The sequence below is a fragment of the Indicator indicator genome, chromosome 21 (genome assembly GCF_027791375.1).
Source record: "Indicator indicator isolate 239-I01 chromosome 21, UM_Iind_1.1, whole genome shotgun sequence".
In the NCBI taxonomy this organism is placed as follows: domain Eukaryota; kingdom Metazoa; phylum Chordata; class Aves; order Piciformes; family Indicatoridae; genus Indicator; species Indicator indicator.
In genome coordinates this window covers 12,196,921-12,213,016 of record NC_072030.1, presented here as the reverse complement: position 1 = coordinate 12,213,016, position 16,096 = coordinate 12,196,921, and the positions used below count along the sequence as shown (strand labels likewise).

Genomic DNA, 16,096 nt, shown 5'->3' with positions numbered 1-16,096 from the left:
TCACATACGGGGTTGGAATTTCAGTTCTCCACCTGGTCCTGCAGGAGGATTTCCTTGCTGTAGTTTCTTCTGTTCCATCTGTTTTACAACCTGGTGAAAAATGACAGTTGAAAAACTTAAATCTGTCAGTGTTCTCTGATGTGACATAATACTTACATTTTGCAGCCATTATGTAAAGTCTTTGTCAATGGGTATACTATGAGTTGAGATGTCTGCAGTCTTTGCTATCATCCTAAATACTAGATTATGTTTTGCTGTGCTAGCTTTAGTTTAGATTTCATCTGGGACTCATGAGAAATCAAGGTAAAGAATGCTCCAGAGCTGGAGACTGTCATGAGCCATTACACATATAAGGACACAGAAAAAGAAAAGGCAAAAACAAGAATCCTTTTCTCCTAAGTATACCTGCTGAAGCTCTTGTTTCTGAGCCTGAAGCTGGTCGTGCTGCCTCTGTAGCTCTTCCTTCTGCTTCTGAAGATCTTCTGCCTTCTTTCTAAGTTCATCCTCCTGTTGAGAAATATGGCTTTCAAATTCCTTCAGCTCATCCTCAGTGAAGAGTTGCTGTTGATCTAGTGTCTGCAAGAAAATATTCATAAACATGAATACTTAGAAAGGAATGCATATATGTTTTTATTATCTTCCTACTGAAATTATTATCAGCTCAATTGTACAGTTCACTAAACAATCTTCAGAATCCTCATCAAAATACTCAGACATGAGACTGCAGAGATAATACACTCACTATAAGAAACAGCAAAATAGCCATTCCTCAGCTACTTCCTCGGCAAAATTCTAGTACTGATTCAAAGGCAGGTGAAAAATTTCCTCTTCCTTCCATCTGATCTCTTATCTTCCCTTTAAAGTGATCTATAAAAAATGTCCATTATCCACTTGAAAAACATGTGGGAAAAGCTCTTCTGGAATCCACAGGGTGGCGCAAGATCTCCTCTGTTTGCATGCAGACCATGCAGGTTTCAGCTGCAGCACTAAATTATGGTTCATGCTGTACTTAGCTGCAGCACCTAACCACGCACATACCAAAACAGAACTGGAAAAAAAGCAAAGGTCAGAGGCATGCCGTTTGGTTTCCTGGTTAGAGTGATGGCAACAGTACTGTATGTTTCACTTGGAACATTATTCTCATTACCTCCCAGCTATCTGGCTCCAAAAACTCTTTCTTCTCTGTAGCTCGCAGGAACTCTTCCAATGTCACTAGCCGGTCCTTGTTGATGTCAACCTATTTAAAGAAAAAAACTTAAACTCAACATAAAGGACAAGTTTTCGACCTAATGTTTCACTTCATCATGCAAATATCTTTAAAGATAACAATTTTATTTTAAAACTGTTCCATTTACAAATGAGGGCCTGCGGCATCTTCCGAAAACTTCTCTCACAAGCTTACATGGCTTAACAGAAACAGAAAGCGAATTCTCACGTTTTACTTAAAAATGCATTGGCTTTACAGGAAACATTTATTGCGGTCAGACTGCCAACACTAATAGTGGAATGCATTATTTTTTGGAGAAGAAAGTTTTGTAGCTTTCTGGTAATCATCTTTTAACTGTGAGTCAGTGGAGGTTAGTGTATTGAATAAGGAGGCTTTAAAACACAAAAAAAAAAAAAAAATTGTGTTGGAGTCCCTTAAGGGGAAGGGAGGAAATAGTTCTCTTTATGACTAATAGATGACCAGGCTTGCTCTGTTCCTCAAACTTAAGGAATATAGTTGAATACAGAAAAGATATGAGTGAAAAACAGTGGTTTAAAGCATCCTCTTCCTTCTCCTCTGTTTCCTGAGCTGAAGACCTGTGAGAACTAGTACAGGTATTCACTGCCATAGGTGATACCTTGAGCTCTGAGCCCTCTTTTGAAGGGACAATGGTGAGCAACACGAAAGAAGATATTGCTCTTCTCACACCTAAATCTTGCCCATTTCCCAAGTGCAAAAGTACATTCAGTCTTCCCTGTTTGACACAAAATTCACAGAGAATTTCTACTGAATCTCAGTATCTGCAGAAGATGGAGGCTGTTGTGTAAATCCTTCTCTGGAACTTCTTAAATAAGAACTAGACAATAGATGTACTTCAGAATACAGGCAGAAGGCTTAAGAATTCTAACTTCATTGTGAATCCCTGCACAAATATTCAGTATGACAGGTTGTCCCTTTCTGCTGTACTTGGACAACCTTCTTGCTTAGGAGGACTGTATTTCTTGAACATAGAAGGAAATCAGCAGCTCTACTGAACATCAGTCCCTACCTCATTCATTACGTGTTCTCTCATTCTCAGCCTTTCCTCTTCCATTTCAACCATGTCATCCTCTTCATTTTTGGGATCATAAACTTTTTCTAGCTGAAATTCAAAATTGACGACCATTAGTTTGGAGAAAGGTCTGATCATCCAAAGGACAGAGCATATTTGGAACAGTAGCACAAGATGTTGCTACAAACAGTTCACCTTTTTTTCCAATAGAGTAAGAACATGTGTAATTACGGTTTAGCATTGTACAAGTGAGCCTTTCATTGCCAAGAATGAAGTTTTCAGTTAATTCATGCAGTGCGTTGTAATTCAGTGCTGTGGACATTATAGTAAAATGGAGAGTCTGAACCTACAATTTACTCAAAGCAGGCAGAGTTTCCATGAGATCTCTGGAACAGGAGAGAGTAGGGTTTTTTTATCAGAGCACACAGCTGACCCTGTAAGTATTCAGGGTATCACAACACAAATTGAGTGCGTAATTTAATGGTCTGCTTCTCTTCTTGCACAATGTCTTTCTGGTGAGTTCATGTTTATTTACTTCCACTTAGCTTTGTTAGTCATTGAGCTTCAACTTTCTTAGCCATAGGTAATTTTGAGGCCCCAGACTATTTGTTTTTAAACTACAAAACTGCAAACTAGTAGGATGTATTTATCAGACTGCCATATATCTTCATTGTGTTAGAGGGGATTATAGCAAAGTACTGTTAGAAATCTGTATTTGCAACTTTAATTTCTCAAAAAATTACAGTGGTTTGAATGTATAAGCTTCTAAATATACATTACTGCACATTTTTTCCCTGACTCAGGAAATATAGAAAAAATAGTAAGACTAAATATTGACAGCCATAGTCCTGGAACTTTGAATGGGAAACTTAGTTTTTTTCCTGCTATACCAAAACACAACCTCCTGGGGAAATGCAGACCAAGGCCTGCCATTTACTCATTGATTTGGCAATTCCCATCACTGTAGAATTTCAATACATCGCTATCACTACCCCTCTAGGAGGCAAAAAAGTTTGAGTTTTCACAGACAACAAATAAAAGCTTAAAGAAACTAAGCGCCTGTCTGCTTTATCAGATGGGCATGTGCTTCAAATGAGCTAGATAAAAATTGTGTGACTTCCACATTGGCTGTCTCTGAGCCAATTCGCAGGAGCATGACCCTTTTTCTCTCAGCAAGTCTTCTGACTTGTTGATAAGCACTGAATGAGCACAGCTACCCAGCTCAGAACCTCTGCCAGGCTGCAGGAGTACAGCTCTCTGCACTGCAATTTATACATGTATAGCTATCCTGCACGTTAATTACAAAAATCTCAAGCCTGTGGCAGTGAAATGCAAGAGCACTAGACCTCTGGGGTTTCAGAACCCCTGTGCTTCAACTGTTTTCCCTGCTGATATGTTTTTATGCTTCTATAGAAACATTAAAGATGCACAAAAGTTGGCATGAATACTCTACTTTGTAGTCAAAGCCCGTGTTTTCAAAAAATACAGACATCCCTGTAACCATTTACCAAAGCAAGTTAAGTTTCTTAATTTTTTTTACCTCTTTAGTAAATAAGGCTTCTAATTCTTGCTCATCCAGAAAACCATCATTGTTGACATCTACAAAAGGAAGTGTTAAAAATACATATTCAGTATGTATACAAAGTAATACATGTAATAGTTCTCCATGCGTTAAATATCAGCACACATACCTTTTGTGGATTAAAAATATCATTTAACAAGATGCTACTTACATAGGTTGTTTTTCCTTTGTAAGCTTTTATCAGGTATTGGCTGAACTATATTGTCATTGTTGGTTGGACAAATCTGAGGCAGTCTCCCTACTTCTTAGCTTAGCAAACCAAAATAGGTCACGACAGGACGGCACACAGTGCAACTGCCAAAAAATATTGCTGAGAACAAATCGTCCAAATTTAACAACTGAATTTGTAAATAGATTCAGGAGCGTATTGGTCTGTAGAAAAACTTTGCTAATCAACATTATGATTGAAAAAAACTAAACAATTTTTTTAAAATCTATATAAATATGCAGTGCTTCAGAAGAGATCACTGAAAAATTACTTCTCATGACAAATACAGAGAGGAGAATATTTGATAACAACAGATCTTTTATCCTACATTTTATTCTGAATATTACTATACTATCTCTGAAACTGAAAGACAGTATCTACTTCAAGCGAGTGTTGTTATGCAATAATTTTGTTTAATTATGTCCAAGTTTTTAATATACTAAGCTCTGAGGCAAATGGTTATTTCAACTATATCTGATTTGGTAAGATTTGCACAAAAAAGTTACCAAAATTTTGCAGAAAATTATCTTTCAAGGTCTTTTTCTAGGAAGAAGATACAAGGTTTAATAACCCTGATACATATTTATGTATTTTATAATCTAAGATACAAGTTCAGACTGAGCTAGAACGCTTTTCTTTGGGATTAGTTGAAGTCTATGTACTGTTCAACCCTTCACAACCCAGTGCCAGGCAGCATCTGCTTAAGGGTACTTTATTATGAAGCATTTCACACTGTCAGAATACAAGGTTAAACATTTATATAATCACATTTAAAGCGAAATACCCATTGATGCATCCTCGTTTCTGCTACTATTTTATTGTTTCTAGTTGCATATTGCTCAGAAACAGAGAAGAAGGATTTAGGGGTGGATTTTGGGGTTTGTTTTATTAAGGGAATCTTGCAACTTCTTCAACAAGCAGCTTGGCACTTGTGTGATTATTCCAAAGACAAGGGGTGCCTGGAACTTTTATCTGCAGAGATGATGAGAAAGCAAGTTTTCCCCACAAACACCTCTGAGAATTTAATCCTAGTGTACAGCATGTAAGCAAAATTATAGGTATGGACAGTCCTCTAAGTACACATTCCCCCTGAGGAATCACTACTAGTTATGGCTCTACAACTTTATGATAAAACAAAACTCAGTGTTTAACTTTTAACTTCCATTTAAAACTCTGTAGAAATATTACAAACAATAACACAAAAGATTTTCACCTCTATATTCTTCAGATTGCTTGACAGGTAAGATTTCATCTTAGCATAAGACAAACTTGGCCTCAGCAGAAGGTAACAAAGTCACTTCACTTGTTCATTAAATTAAACTAAACCTCTTACCATGTAATTTGAAAAATGTTTTGGGGTCAAATTCATTAGGATCTAGTCCATCTGCTTCTTCCCACACTTCTTTCAGTTGATCTTTGCTTCCCTATAGATTGGTTACAAAGAAAAACTATTCAAAAGATAATCGATTAAGTGTAATTTTTCTGCATTACCTTTACAGTTTCTCTGAAAGGCTTTATTTTCTGATTTATTCATGTTGCAAACAGAATCAATTGAATTTTCTTTAATTCCATTTTAGACAGGTCTAGTACTCTGATTAGACAGGCCTAGGGAATGAGGGGAGTGTCAAGGAAATGCATATTCTGTAGAAAGGAACACTTCTAACAATCACTCGTGGCCACATAGACTGATCTAGAAACCACAGCTAAAGGAAGTTAAATTAGTTTTCCTTTTCTAGACCAAATGGTACTGTGATGCAGTTCCTTGCAGACCAGGCATACCACGAGGGCATCCCACAGTTCTGAATACCATTCTGGCTTCTTTCTCATGAGTTTTAGCCTGTCTATAAATAATAATTCTGCCAGCAAATAGCTTATTTGCACACACAAAAAATTAAGAACATACAGCAGGTTCTGTAATGCTTTGAGCATTGTTCCCACATACTGCTGCCATGCCAATGAGAAGAGAACAAGATACTGTTATGAATGTAACCCCAAACTAACACAATACCCTCTTCTCTTTATTAGTTGTTTCTCCCTGGAAAGGAAAATTTCCACCCAACCACACAAGAACAAACTGTGGCCTTACAGGATGGTGAACTTTAGGGTGATCTCCATGTTTTTTCTTCATCTCCTCAAATTTGGATTCTTCTCGCTGCCTCTTTTCTTCATCCAGTGTTTTTAAATACTCTCTCCTCTCATGTTCTTTCATCATCTCGTATTTCTTAAATTCTTCATGGCGGGTCTTATCATAGTTTTCCAGGTCATTTGTAGCCTAAAAATACAGACAGGTGTACCACACAATTATGTTAACACATCTGACATAAAAAGCAGGGTACTGTTCCAGTCTGTGGGCAAGGCTGGCCATGTTGCTGTGCTTTTAAATGAGATGGACTAGTTGGGAGTTTCTTTTCATGTGACAGTGATGCACAAACATCTCTCCTCACTTTGTTACTTTCAAAGAAAATAATTTGCAAGGGTTCAGCTGTTTTTCAGACAGTTTTTGCAACTTTGTACTGTGAGAAGGCATCAAGGTGTCCTTTCTCATCGGTTAACAATAAACTAACTCCAGTTAAGTAAGTCCCATACTAATTAAGTGCAGCTTTAAATAGTAGTATTAACTCCTTGGCTATTTCAGAATAAGAACATTTGTAGCTTATCCTACAATTTAATGAAAAAAGTGCTTTCATTAATAATGGGAATTAGTTTGCAGGAGCTTAGAACTCCGATTATTTCAAAAATGTGTGAGGGGAGAATTTCTGGTAAGTACTTGCATAGAGTTTAAAGATATATAATTTTCAGACAGGTCAAGCTCTTAAAGGATGTTTTGTAGTGCTTTTCAAAGTAACAAGTTCACACCTGATATGGTCTCTCCATTATTATATCTGAGTTTTCAGATTAACTGTACCTTCTCAAAAACAATTCCAAAGCAAAGACCCCCCCTACCACTCTGTCAATATCTCAGCTGAGAAATGGGAATATAAAAAAAATATAATAGAAGAGAGAACTGCCCTGTTGAGAATATACTTCAACCAGAATTTTCCAAGAAGTGATGCTCAGAAATGGCAAGAAACTTTGTAACACCCATATAAAAACAAACAAACAAACAAAAAAAACCCAAAACGGTTTTACAGAAAACTGAGCTTTCAAGTGTGAAATGGAGACAATTTTTTTCCTGAAAATGAAAACTGTGTGCCATTTAATAATGTGGCATACATCAAAGGATTTGGATTCACCAAGGAAGAACATAATACTAAAAACCCACACCCAATATAGTGGTTTGTAACTAGCACTCACTGCTTTGATCAACATGTCTAAATCTTTAGGTTCAAAAGTGTCAGGATTCTGATGGTTCAGGTGCTCAAACTGTTTAAGGAGAGCCTGATGGTCTATGCCAGTGTCTGAAAGAAAAAAGTACAAATGCAGAACATTAAAATAAGTTGGAAATCTACTGAAAACAGGAAGAAAATGGGAGTGGGAAGAGGTTGTCTCCTCTCTTTTTTAGATCGGATAGAAGACTAAGAGATACATGGTGTTACAGGGGGGGGAAAAAAAAAGAATAAAAAGGAAATCAAACAGTTCTGCCTGCTGTTACTACAGAATGTTCTCCTGTACACGTTCCAAGACATTACCTAGGTGAACTGATGCAGCTGTATTTTATGCATAATCTGGCTGCACTTCTTGTGTGTGTTGTCAAGTACTCACTGGCAGGGCTGATTACAAACTTTACAAAATGTTTTCCCACTTCCAGTGTTTTCACATTTTAGCAGTCATCTGAATATTCTGAACTGGAATAACCTGCTCTTGTTTTTTCCCAAATGCAAGATCTCATGCTTATACTGTGACAGATCTGATCTCTTATGGCAATAGAGAGGGCAAGAAGTCATCAGTCCATTAAACTACTAAAAAATTTCAAAATGCACAGAATTACTATGTACACAACCAGGTATCATTAGCTGCTGTCAGTCAGCTCACTGTGTCACCAGTTGCCAGGCTCTTGGCAGATAGAGAGCTGCCTGAGGAAGATGAGCACGGAGTCTGGCAGGTGTGTGAGGCAATGCACTGACTCCTGTGGAGTGCTGGTCTGCACCATCTAGCTACCCAGAAATGGTACTCTTTGAACTACAACTTCCATTAAAAGAAAAAGGACAAAGGTGATCTAATGCCCTCAGCAAACTCTGGAGTCTGAAAAATTCAATGCCAGAATCAAGTCTGGTTGTTTACAAAATACAGATGGCTTTTGTTTTCTCCCCACTTCCAGCTTGTTGGCAACAAAGCAAAATGGATGGGCTTTGGGCACCTCTCCAGCACAATCCCATCTGTTAACTCACCTAGTTAAACTTTATAATCTTACCTTGAACAGAATCCATTTTAGCTTTAATTAACATTCTTAATCTTGCCACCTCTTGTCTTTTTAGCTCATCCAGTCGTGTTCTCACATGGTGGCTTACTAAATCAAGCTCTCTGCTTAGTTTTCCACTCTGTCAAAAAAAGAGAAGCTATGTATAAAAACTAGAGGGAATTAGCCTTTAGGATCCCCATTAGACATTATCTGCAAGACAGCAGACTAGTGGCAGTCCACTGTAACCCACACTGTAAGAATCCCACTACTTTTTCAAGCCTGTGGTTATAGAAACCACAGGGAGGAATCCTGAAAGCTTTCTGAGTAACTTGCTCCTCAAAATGAGCAAAAGCATGACCTTGAAGAAGCAACACCTCACAATGTTTAAGAAGTGACAAATTTATTGATCAAATATTTTCTAATTAGCTCCAAAAAAACATGAGATGCACACGAAGTGCTGTTTTCTTCATCCACTTGATTACAGCTGCAAGACTTGAAAGAAGGTACGAGAAGATCAACAGCCACCAATGTGTGTTGCAAGAATATTAATCAAGATCTGGAAATGGATAGCAACCTTCAAGGGTTACACTAGAGACAGCACAGAAGAAAAACTAGACAAAAGCTGGAAAAGGCAGGATTAAAGGAAATGCAAAAGGCAGGATCTTCTCTTTAAGTCTATCACTTTAGACTGTTTCCTACCTGTCCCTTGCTGAATTTCTAGCTCATAAAGGGGAATGCAGAACAGCCACCACCTAGAGCCAGGAACTAAAGTAGAAAAGACAAGATAGGTGGTGAGGGTGTGCTATGTGGATTTGCACAAATAAAGGATAGCAGCAGAGAAAGCCAGAGGTCTACTTCATCCTATATACACTGAATTTACCTCTAGCATAACTCCTCCATTTCACCAGATTTCAAATTCTGAGTGTCTTGTAATTCTCTTCCATGTCATTGTATTTATTTGTGACAGACTAATTTCAGAAGGCAGCTACAGCTCTTTATTCAAAACATTGTTCTGAATTATTCAGCAGGCAACAGCAAGCAAGGGCTACAGTTACAGACAATTTGATGTACATGAAGGTTCACCTACCTGTATGGAGTCTGAGACTGACTTTTTAGTAGAGGGGCAGCATGCAGAAACTAGACATTCAAGTACACATTGTTGGAGGGAGGTTATGCTGTGGGATGTTCTTTAATGAAAAGAAGTTCTGCTGTTGTTTGACTACAGACAGATCTACTAAGACTTACTTAATAAAAATCAGAGGAAATCTAAGCTTGAAAAAACTGAGAAGTAGGAAAAAAGAAAAATAAGAAAGAATACAACATGCATGGCCCATGATTATGGATTTAATTAAACTTAATTTAACTTTTTTTTTTTTTAATACCTACCTTTATTTCTTCTATGTCAGCAGTCTGGAGTTTCTCCCTGAAGTGCTTATCTGTTTCCAAGACGTCTATTACTTGTCTGAGATATTCATCATAATAAAGTCCTGTATCCTTCAAAAAAAGGTGAAACTGAGAAAAGAATATACTACCAACCATTTCATTTTATTTAAATACAATGATTAAACTGAAACTCAAATATTACTAACACAGGCATTATACTCTTACATATCTGTTTCTTTTCTAATTTGCATCATTGCCCTGTAACAACTTATTCTTATGATTCATTTGTTTCAGCAACTGGCAAAGAAGAGGAGAAAAGTGTTTGACTCCATGTCATACACAAGCATCTATCATGTTAATATAGGGGGTTTCAAAACAGTGTAATTCATTACTATTTGAAACACTGAACTGCAATCATTAGACGAGTCTCTGTGGAACAGTATGTAGTTCCTCATATTGCAAGCTGGGGACTTCCTTCCACATGCTACCTTGCCTTTACTAGCTCATGGGGGGAAAAAAAAAAAAAAAAGAGAACAAATTTAAATGGAACCTCACCATAGTAGATGGCAGACTGTATAACAATACTAATACTAGTTTCCATCCTGCAAGTAACTCCAGTAAAGATCATCAAATTTCAGGAAGGGAATTTGCTATAGCCAGACAACTAGCAATTAAAAAACCACTTCACTAGATAAATTTCATTATACTTACTGGATTTTCCACCTTCTCTCCTTCTACGTGGCCTTCTCCTCCTTTGACTTTTGTCTTATCTATGTCTATAGGTACAGCTTTCAAGGCCATTAGGAGACATGCCATCAGAAAAATACATTGTTGGGGCAGGACAGATAGCCACTTCATCTGAAATGAGATCAAAGTCACAAAAATTAACATAAATGATGTTATTGAACTGTACTGATTAGAATTTTTTTACATTATTACATAGGTACCTGTAGTAACCCACTTCCTGCATGTTCTACTGCTCTCAAGGAACACTAAAACTCTTGAGAAAGTTGTTCCTGGATGCCCACCCCTTCCCAGGCAATGCAGGGTCAATCTGTATGTCTGACCAAGGGTTGAGATTTCTCCTATAAAGGGTAGGAGCTGTCAAGTCAGCAGATGATCATAGTGCTGCAGAAGAGGATCAATGCCCATCTGATCACTGTCATCAGTGGTACATAATACACCCTTGTTCCCTGCCATGAGTGTGCTGATTGAGACTATTATTTATTACTATTCTTCCTAATGCTATACATGTTAGGTACAAAAATTGTCATGAATCTGCCCAGCTGACTGGTTAATTTTTTAAAGACAGATGGATGGAGCCAATATTACAACTATCATCTGAAAATTAAGTGATTTTAGTCAAAGATGTGTAGCCTACCTGGAAGAAAAGTTAGCACAACTCTAATCTGCTTGTATAAGAAATTTAATCTCATCTTTCTTAGAGGGCTAAACAAACGTTTCTACCTGTGATACATAAAGAGAATCATAACAGCGCTCTAGAATTGACAAACATTGTAGTTTATAAATGAAGTCAATACCCTAAGCTTACAGGGAAAAACTAAAACCTAAAATCTCTCCTGAGTATGAAGTATTAAAAAAAAAAAAAACAGCAGCATGAGAGCTAAAAGAATGGGATAGTCAGCAGAAAATAGAGCCACCAATGTACTTGCATGAACAGAAAAACACAATTAGAAAAGAAGTAGGCTGTCTGCCAGCAACCTTGATCTTGATCCCACTAAAGTTAATCACAAATTTCTATCAAATTCAATGGAACAGGATTGGACATTTCAATTAGAGAGCTATGGGCTTTGAAAGATAAGTACAAAATGCAGCTTCTAAAGTTTGTTCTAGCAACACTAACATAAGGAGCTAAACATGGCATTAGCACACCTATTTTACACAACTGCCAGGTGTTTCTATCAAGCTGAAAGTTTTACTTTTCATTAACTCCTATTGCCCAGAGAATAGCACACTTCAGGTACTGGCCTTCAGTAGCACCTTCCTAGCAAAGCACAAATATTTTTAAAGCAGCAGCACACAGCAAAAAAATTTCTAAAACTGAGGTAGGCAAAATTGTACAGTGATTATCAGTGTGTAGTGTCTGCACCTGTAGCAGCTCAGTGGATGATTATGAAGCAAGAGCATGCAACGCTGTAAATGGGATGTTTCATGTTTAAAATGTCAGTTTTAGTTCCTCCCTGTTACTTCAGGAGGACTTGCTGCACAGACATTCTGTCATATCTTAATCAACTAAAGTAAATAAGTCAGTAGTTAATGCATCTTCTTCACAATGTTAGTCCATTAGAATAACCAGTATTAGCACGGCTAAAAAGTGGCAATAATTTTGACATGCAAGTGCAAAATCCTATTTCAGCTAAAGATAAGATAAACCTCTGGCTGTGGTAAAGCTGTCACTAGGTCACCTGTTCTTGTAGATATAGATTTCTCATTGAAGACATGAGCAGAAAATGTGAAAAGGGAAATAGCTACAATCCACAAGTTACCTTTCAAAATACAGAAACACCTGCATATTTTTCTTCCCAATGGGAATTAAAACTTTTAGCAGTTAATACATAATCATTGTTTTTCCCTCTCTCCTCTTTCAGTAAATGTTCCACCCACACCAGCAGCAATGGTTTTCCTTCAATTATCCTTCAGGCATTTTTTCCTCTTCTGTCAAAGCTGTCCATTAACCCCATGATTCAGATATTGATGCTTTTTTTCCTAGCCAATATCCCGCAGGTTTCGACCTGGATGTGCTGACCTCATCTTCTGCTAAAGTACATCCACCTCAGTTTTCTGCACCAGATGACATTCCTTATTTTTCCAATAAGCATTTTAATACTGTATCTAAACACAATTTAATATAAACCAGCACTAAGAACATTAAAGGTGGTAGAATCCTTTATTCTCATCCTGTTTACATTGCTTAAATTCTTTTGACTTGTATTTGTCACATTTTTCTCACTGTACTTCATCTGCTTCATTCGTTTTTCAGTTAAAAGCTGGCTCATGGAATAGCTTTTTTCCGAGTCCCAGTATGCCTCATTTAATTGGAATGGCTTAAGTACCTGGCCATGTTTTTAGCTACATGCAAGCACATCCCTATCCAGAAGGCTTGTGTCCCACTATGTATTCAACAGAAACTCCAGAGAGATCTCTTCTGCTTACCCAGCAATCAAATGGATGAAAGCACAAAGCCTTACTAGATAAACACCTTTGTTGCACAGGAATTCAAATTAAGGCAACACCGATATCGGCTTTTAACCTAAGAGTAAAGGATTTTATCTTTCTTTTGTAAAGCACATTTGTTTAGTCAGGATATCACTAGAAGTACAGGTCAATATTTTCACACCTCTGACATTTGAGTCAATATAACACTATTGTATGTATTTTTTTACTATCCCAGAGAACTACTGCTCTCCCTTTTCACGATTACCATTTCAGTTACATGCATATTACTTGAGGACAGCTTTTGACAGAAAACCTTTAAGTTGAATTATAGGAACTGAAAGCTTATGTTCAGCAGTACTACCAGAACTACACAGCCAAACAATGGAAACTTCTAATTCAAAAATAATTCCTGTTGTCGTTGCTTAGTTTTTATTTGCTTGATGGCATTTTCTGAGTACAATTTTAGATATCAAATAACGGTATCTCAAGCTGTATATCAGATGCTTACATAAGATGCCCTTGCATCCATGAGCATTATTAATTTCTTTTCCCCTTTCTTATGTTTACATTATTTTTTCTGGTTATTGAATGAGATTCACATTTTTCTTCTTCAGCACAATTTGTTTAGGGACAGACTTATCTTATTACTCTTTTATATATAATTACCTTATTCTAAAATAAAACACTGCCATGGTCCAAAAAATTACAGTAGCAAGTAAAATACATGATCACCAGTAGGAGGTACTATGTGTAAGCAGGTTAATAATTTGCATCATATAGTAGGTGATGTCTGTTACTATGCAAGATCATTGTGTAGCAGATGACATTAAGAGATGTAAGCTGATTTTAAGTGCTCACAGAAATGTGGGTTTCTCCTATAAGTATGGTCTTTCCTGAATCTTAAGCAGGGGCCCGTGAAGGTTACAATAAAACCAGGTTTCAAACTGTTTTTGAGAGGCTCTTCATCTTCAGTGTTTAGAGTGGGAATCTTTCTGTGCTGTTCTGCTTAGCTGAGAGGGGCATTCACTTGAGAATGCACCAATACAGGGTCAACTTGACAACTTTTCTTCAGAGTGAGAAAAACCAAGATGACAAAAACCAAAAGCAAGTGTTCACCTTGAACTTGAAGCATTACCACAACATGTTATCACTTTTGTTACCGTGATGGTCTAACTTTGAAAATGCTGGATGCTATTTCTCCAAAGCGAACACTTACAATTCAACAGAGACTTTTCTCCTACAGGCTACCTGCCTGACCTGCTCCAGCTTCACCTAGGAAAGTGGGCGCAAACGTAAATTAACTCTTTGGAAAACCATACCGATGTTTATTTCAGGAAAAAAAGCTACCTCTCTATAACCATGCCTCAACTTTCTGTTCTTCTGGAATGTTTTCTGAGTATGGGGACTAGCCTAACACTGTTTTACCTGCCTCCTCCAGTGGTACTACAGCAACCACAATGCTGAACAGCTCTATCCTTTCTAGTGAAACTAGCCCAGCAAAAAGCTGTACCTCCTCTGTGAAACCAGCCCAGTGAAAACCTGTACCTTCTCTAGTGAGACCAGCTCAGCGGAAAGCTATACCTCCTCTGTGAAACCAGCCCAGTGAAAACCTGTACCTTCTCTAGTGAAACCAGCTCAGCGGAAAGCTGTACCTTCTCTGTGAAACCAGCCCAACGAAAACCTGTACCTTCTCTAGTGAAACCAGCTCAGCAGAAAGCTGTGCCTCCTCTGTGAAACCAGCCCTGTGAAAAGCTGTACCCTCTCTGTGCGGTTGTGCAATTGCCAGCTAGTCAAGATTTTGCCGCTGCTGCCAGGTACGCATGAATCTCTTACAGTGCTTTAAAGCCAACCGCTTACGCGTCGGCCGGCGAGGCTGCTAACGCGTTACTTCCTGGCCAGCCGTGGATCCCCGGACGGCACGGCAAGCACGGGCCGCAGGGCAGGAGAGAGCGAGTCCCGCGCAGCCTCCCCCCTTTCTGACGGGCGGCGGGGCACTACCGGTCAAACTTCAATCGCTCCCCTCTCCCGCCACTGCTCCCCCACAGCCACAGCGCCTCTGCCCCCCCCCGCCTCCTACCACCACCACAGTACCGTTTCCCCCGTTATTACTCCCTATGACCGTTATTTCGTGGTTTCAAACCTGACAGAGGGCGGGCGGTTAATCACCTCACCCACCCCACTCCGCCGCGGCCCCCAACGGCTCTCCCTGACAGGAGCTGCCCCGTCGCCAGGCCTCTGTCCCGCTCTGCGCCCGAGGGCCGCCTACCCATAAAACCCATCCGCCACCGGCGCGCGGCACGGCGGTCCCGGAGGTGGCCTGGGATGGGCTACGGTACCTTTCGGTGCTCTTGCGGCGGGAAAGGAGCCGCTGCTTTCTACGGGTGAGAATGTCCCCTGCACGGGGGGCTGAAGAGGGCGTCCCCCAGGCGTCCTCCTGGGGATCTGCGTGGCTCGGTCCGGTCAGGCACACCAGGGCACAGGACAGCACGGTGTAGTACAGTGCGGTACGATGCAGAGCTACAGCCCGCAGCACTCCGGCGGCCCCGGCTCCCGTTGCCGTAGGAACAAATCCCACCCCTAGAAGAGTGGAGATTGGCCGGGTCTGACCCCCGCGCGGGCCTCGCGGAGGACTCCGATTGGGCAGCGCCAGACGCCGAGGTGAGGTGACGCGAGAGGCCGGGCCGCCTGCGCCGAACGGGTACGTGGCGGCTGTCGCGGGGGAGGGCCCGGCGGCGCATCTATGGCGTCACAGGGCAAGCAGGGGCGTACCTGTGCTAGGCTCGGGCCTCGGCAGCTGCGGGGAGACCCTGATCCTGGCGTGGGTGGTCTGAGTTCCGGGGCCTGCCATCACCCCGGCCCCAGCCCCACCTCAACCCTGCGCGGCCGCTGTTCCCGGGTCGTCTCATAAGGCACTTCTCTGTTAGCAATGGGTGGGCTATGGGGAAGTCCTGGCCTGAGGTGTTTGTGAGGTGTGTCGGGCCCGGTGTGGGGTCACAGTGGTCCCCCCTGAGCATTCTCACTTCACTTCCCGCCTGTAAGTGTTCCTGACCCCGCCCCGCAGCGCTAGGTGTTGGGCTACAGGGGGAAAGGGGCTCGCTCTGCGGCGGGAGCTGCGAGTTTGTCAAAAGTTTCTGCTGCTCCCCGTGACA

General features: G+C 40.0%; 1 protein-coding gene across 2 annotated transcripts; it reads right to left on the bottom strand.

The window, feature by feature from the left end:
- Positions 1-10,628, bottom strand: NUCB2 (nucleobindin 2). Of its 2 annotated transcripts, XM_054390351.1 has the most exons (11): positions 10,482-10,628; positions 9,774-9,881; positions 8,400-8,526; positions 7,343-7,446; positions 6,135-6,320; positions 5,382-5,472; positions 3,799-3,857; positions 2,256-2,348; positions 1,148-1,237; positions 406-576; positions 1-90 (listed from the first exon to the last, which is right to left on the bottom strand). In XM_054390351.1, exons 1-11 carry the CDS (start codon positions 10,626-10,628, stop codon positions 1-3), a joined length of 1,266 nt encoding a protein of 421 aa, XP_054246326.1. The 2 variants fall into 2 exon arrangements, with proteins under 2 accessions (XP_054246326.1, XP_054246327.1); XM_054390352.1 differs by lacking the exon at positions 1,148-1,237.
- Between the last annotated feature and the right edge of the window lie 5,468 nt (positions 10,629-16,096).

Bases quoted from the DNA above. Each gene is read 5' to 3' on its own strand.
- NUCB2 (XM_054390351.1), bottom strand. From the start codon at position 10,628: ATGAAGTGGCTATCTGTCCTGCCCCAACAATGTATTTTTCTGATGGCA. The intron at 8,527-9,773 runs GTAGGTATTAAA...TTTTTTTGACAG, and splicing joins CTGACATAGAAGAAATAAAG to AGTGGAAAACTAAGCAGAGA. The intron at 577-1,147 runs GTAATGAGAATA...ATTTTCTTGCAG, and splicing joins TGGAGCCAGATAGCTGGGAG to ACACTAGATCAACAGCAACT.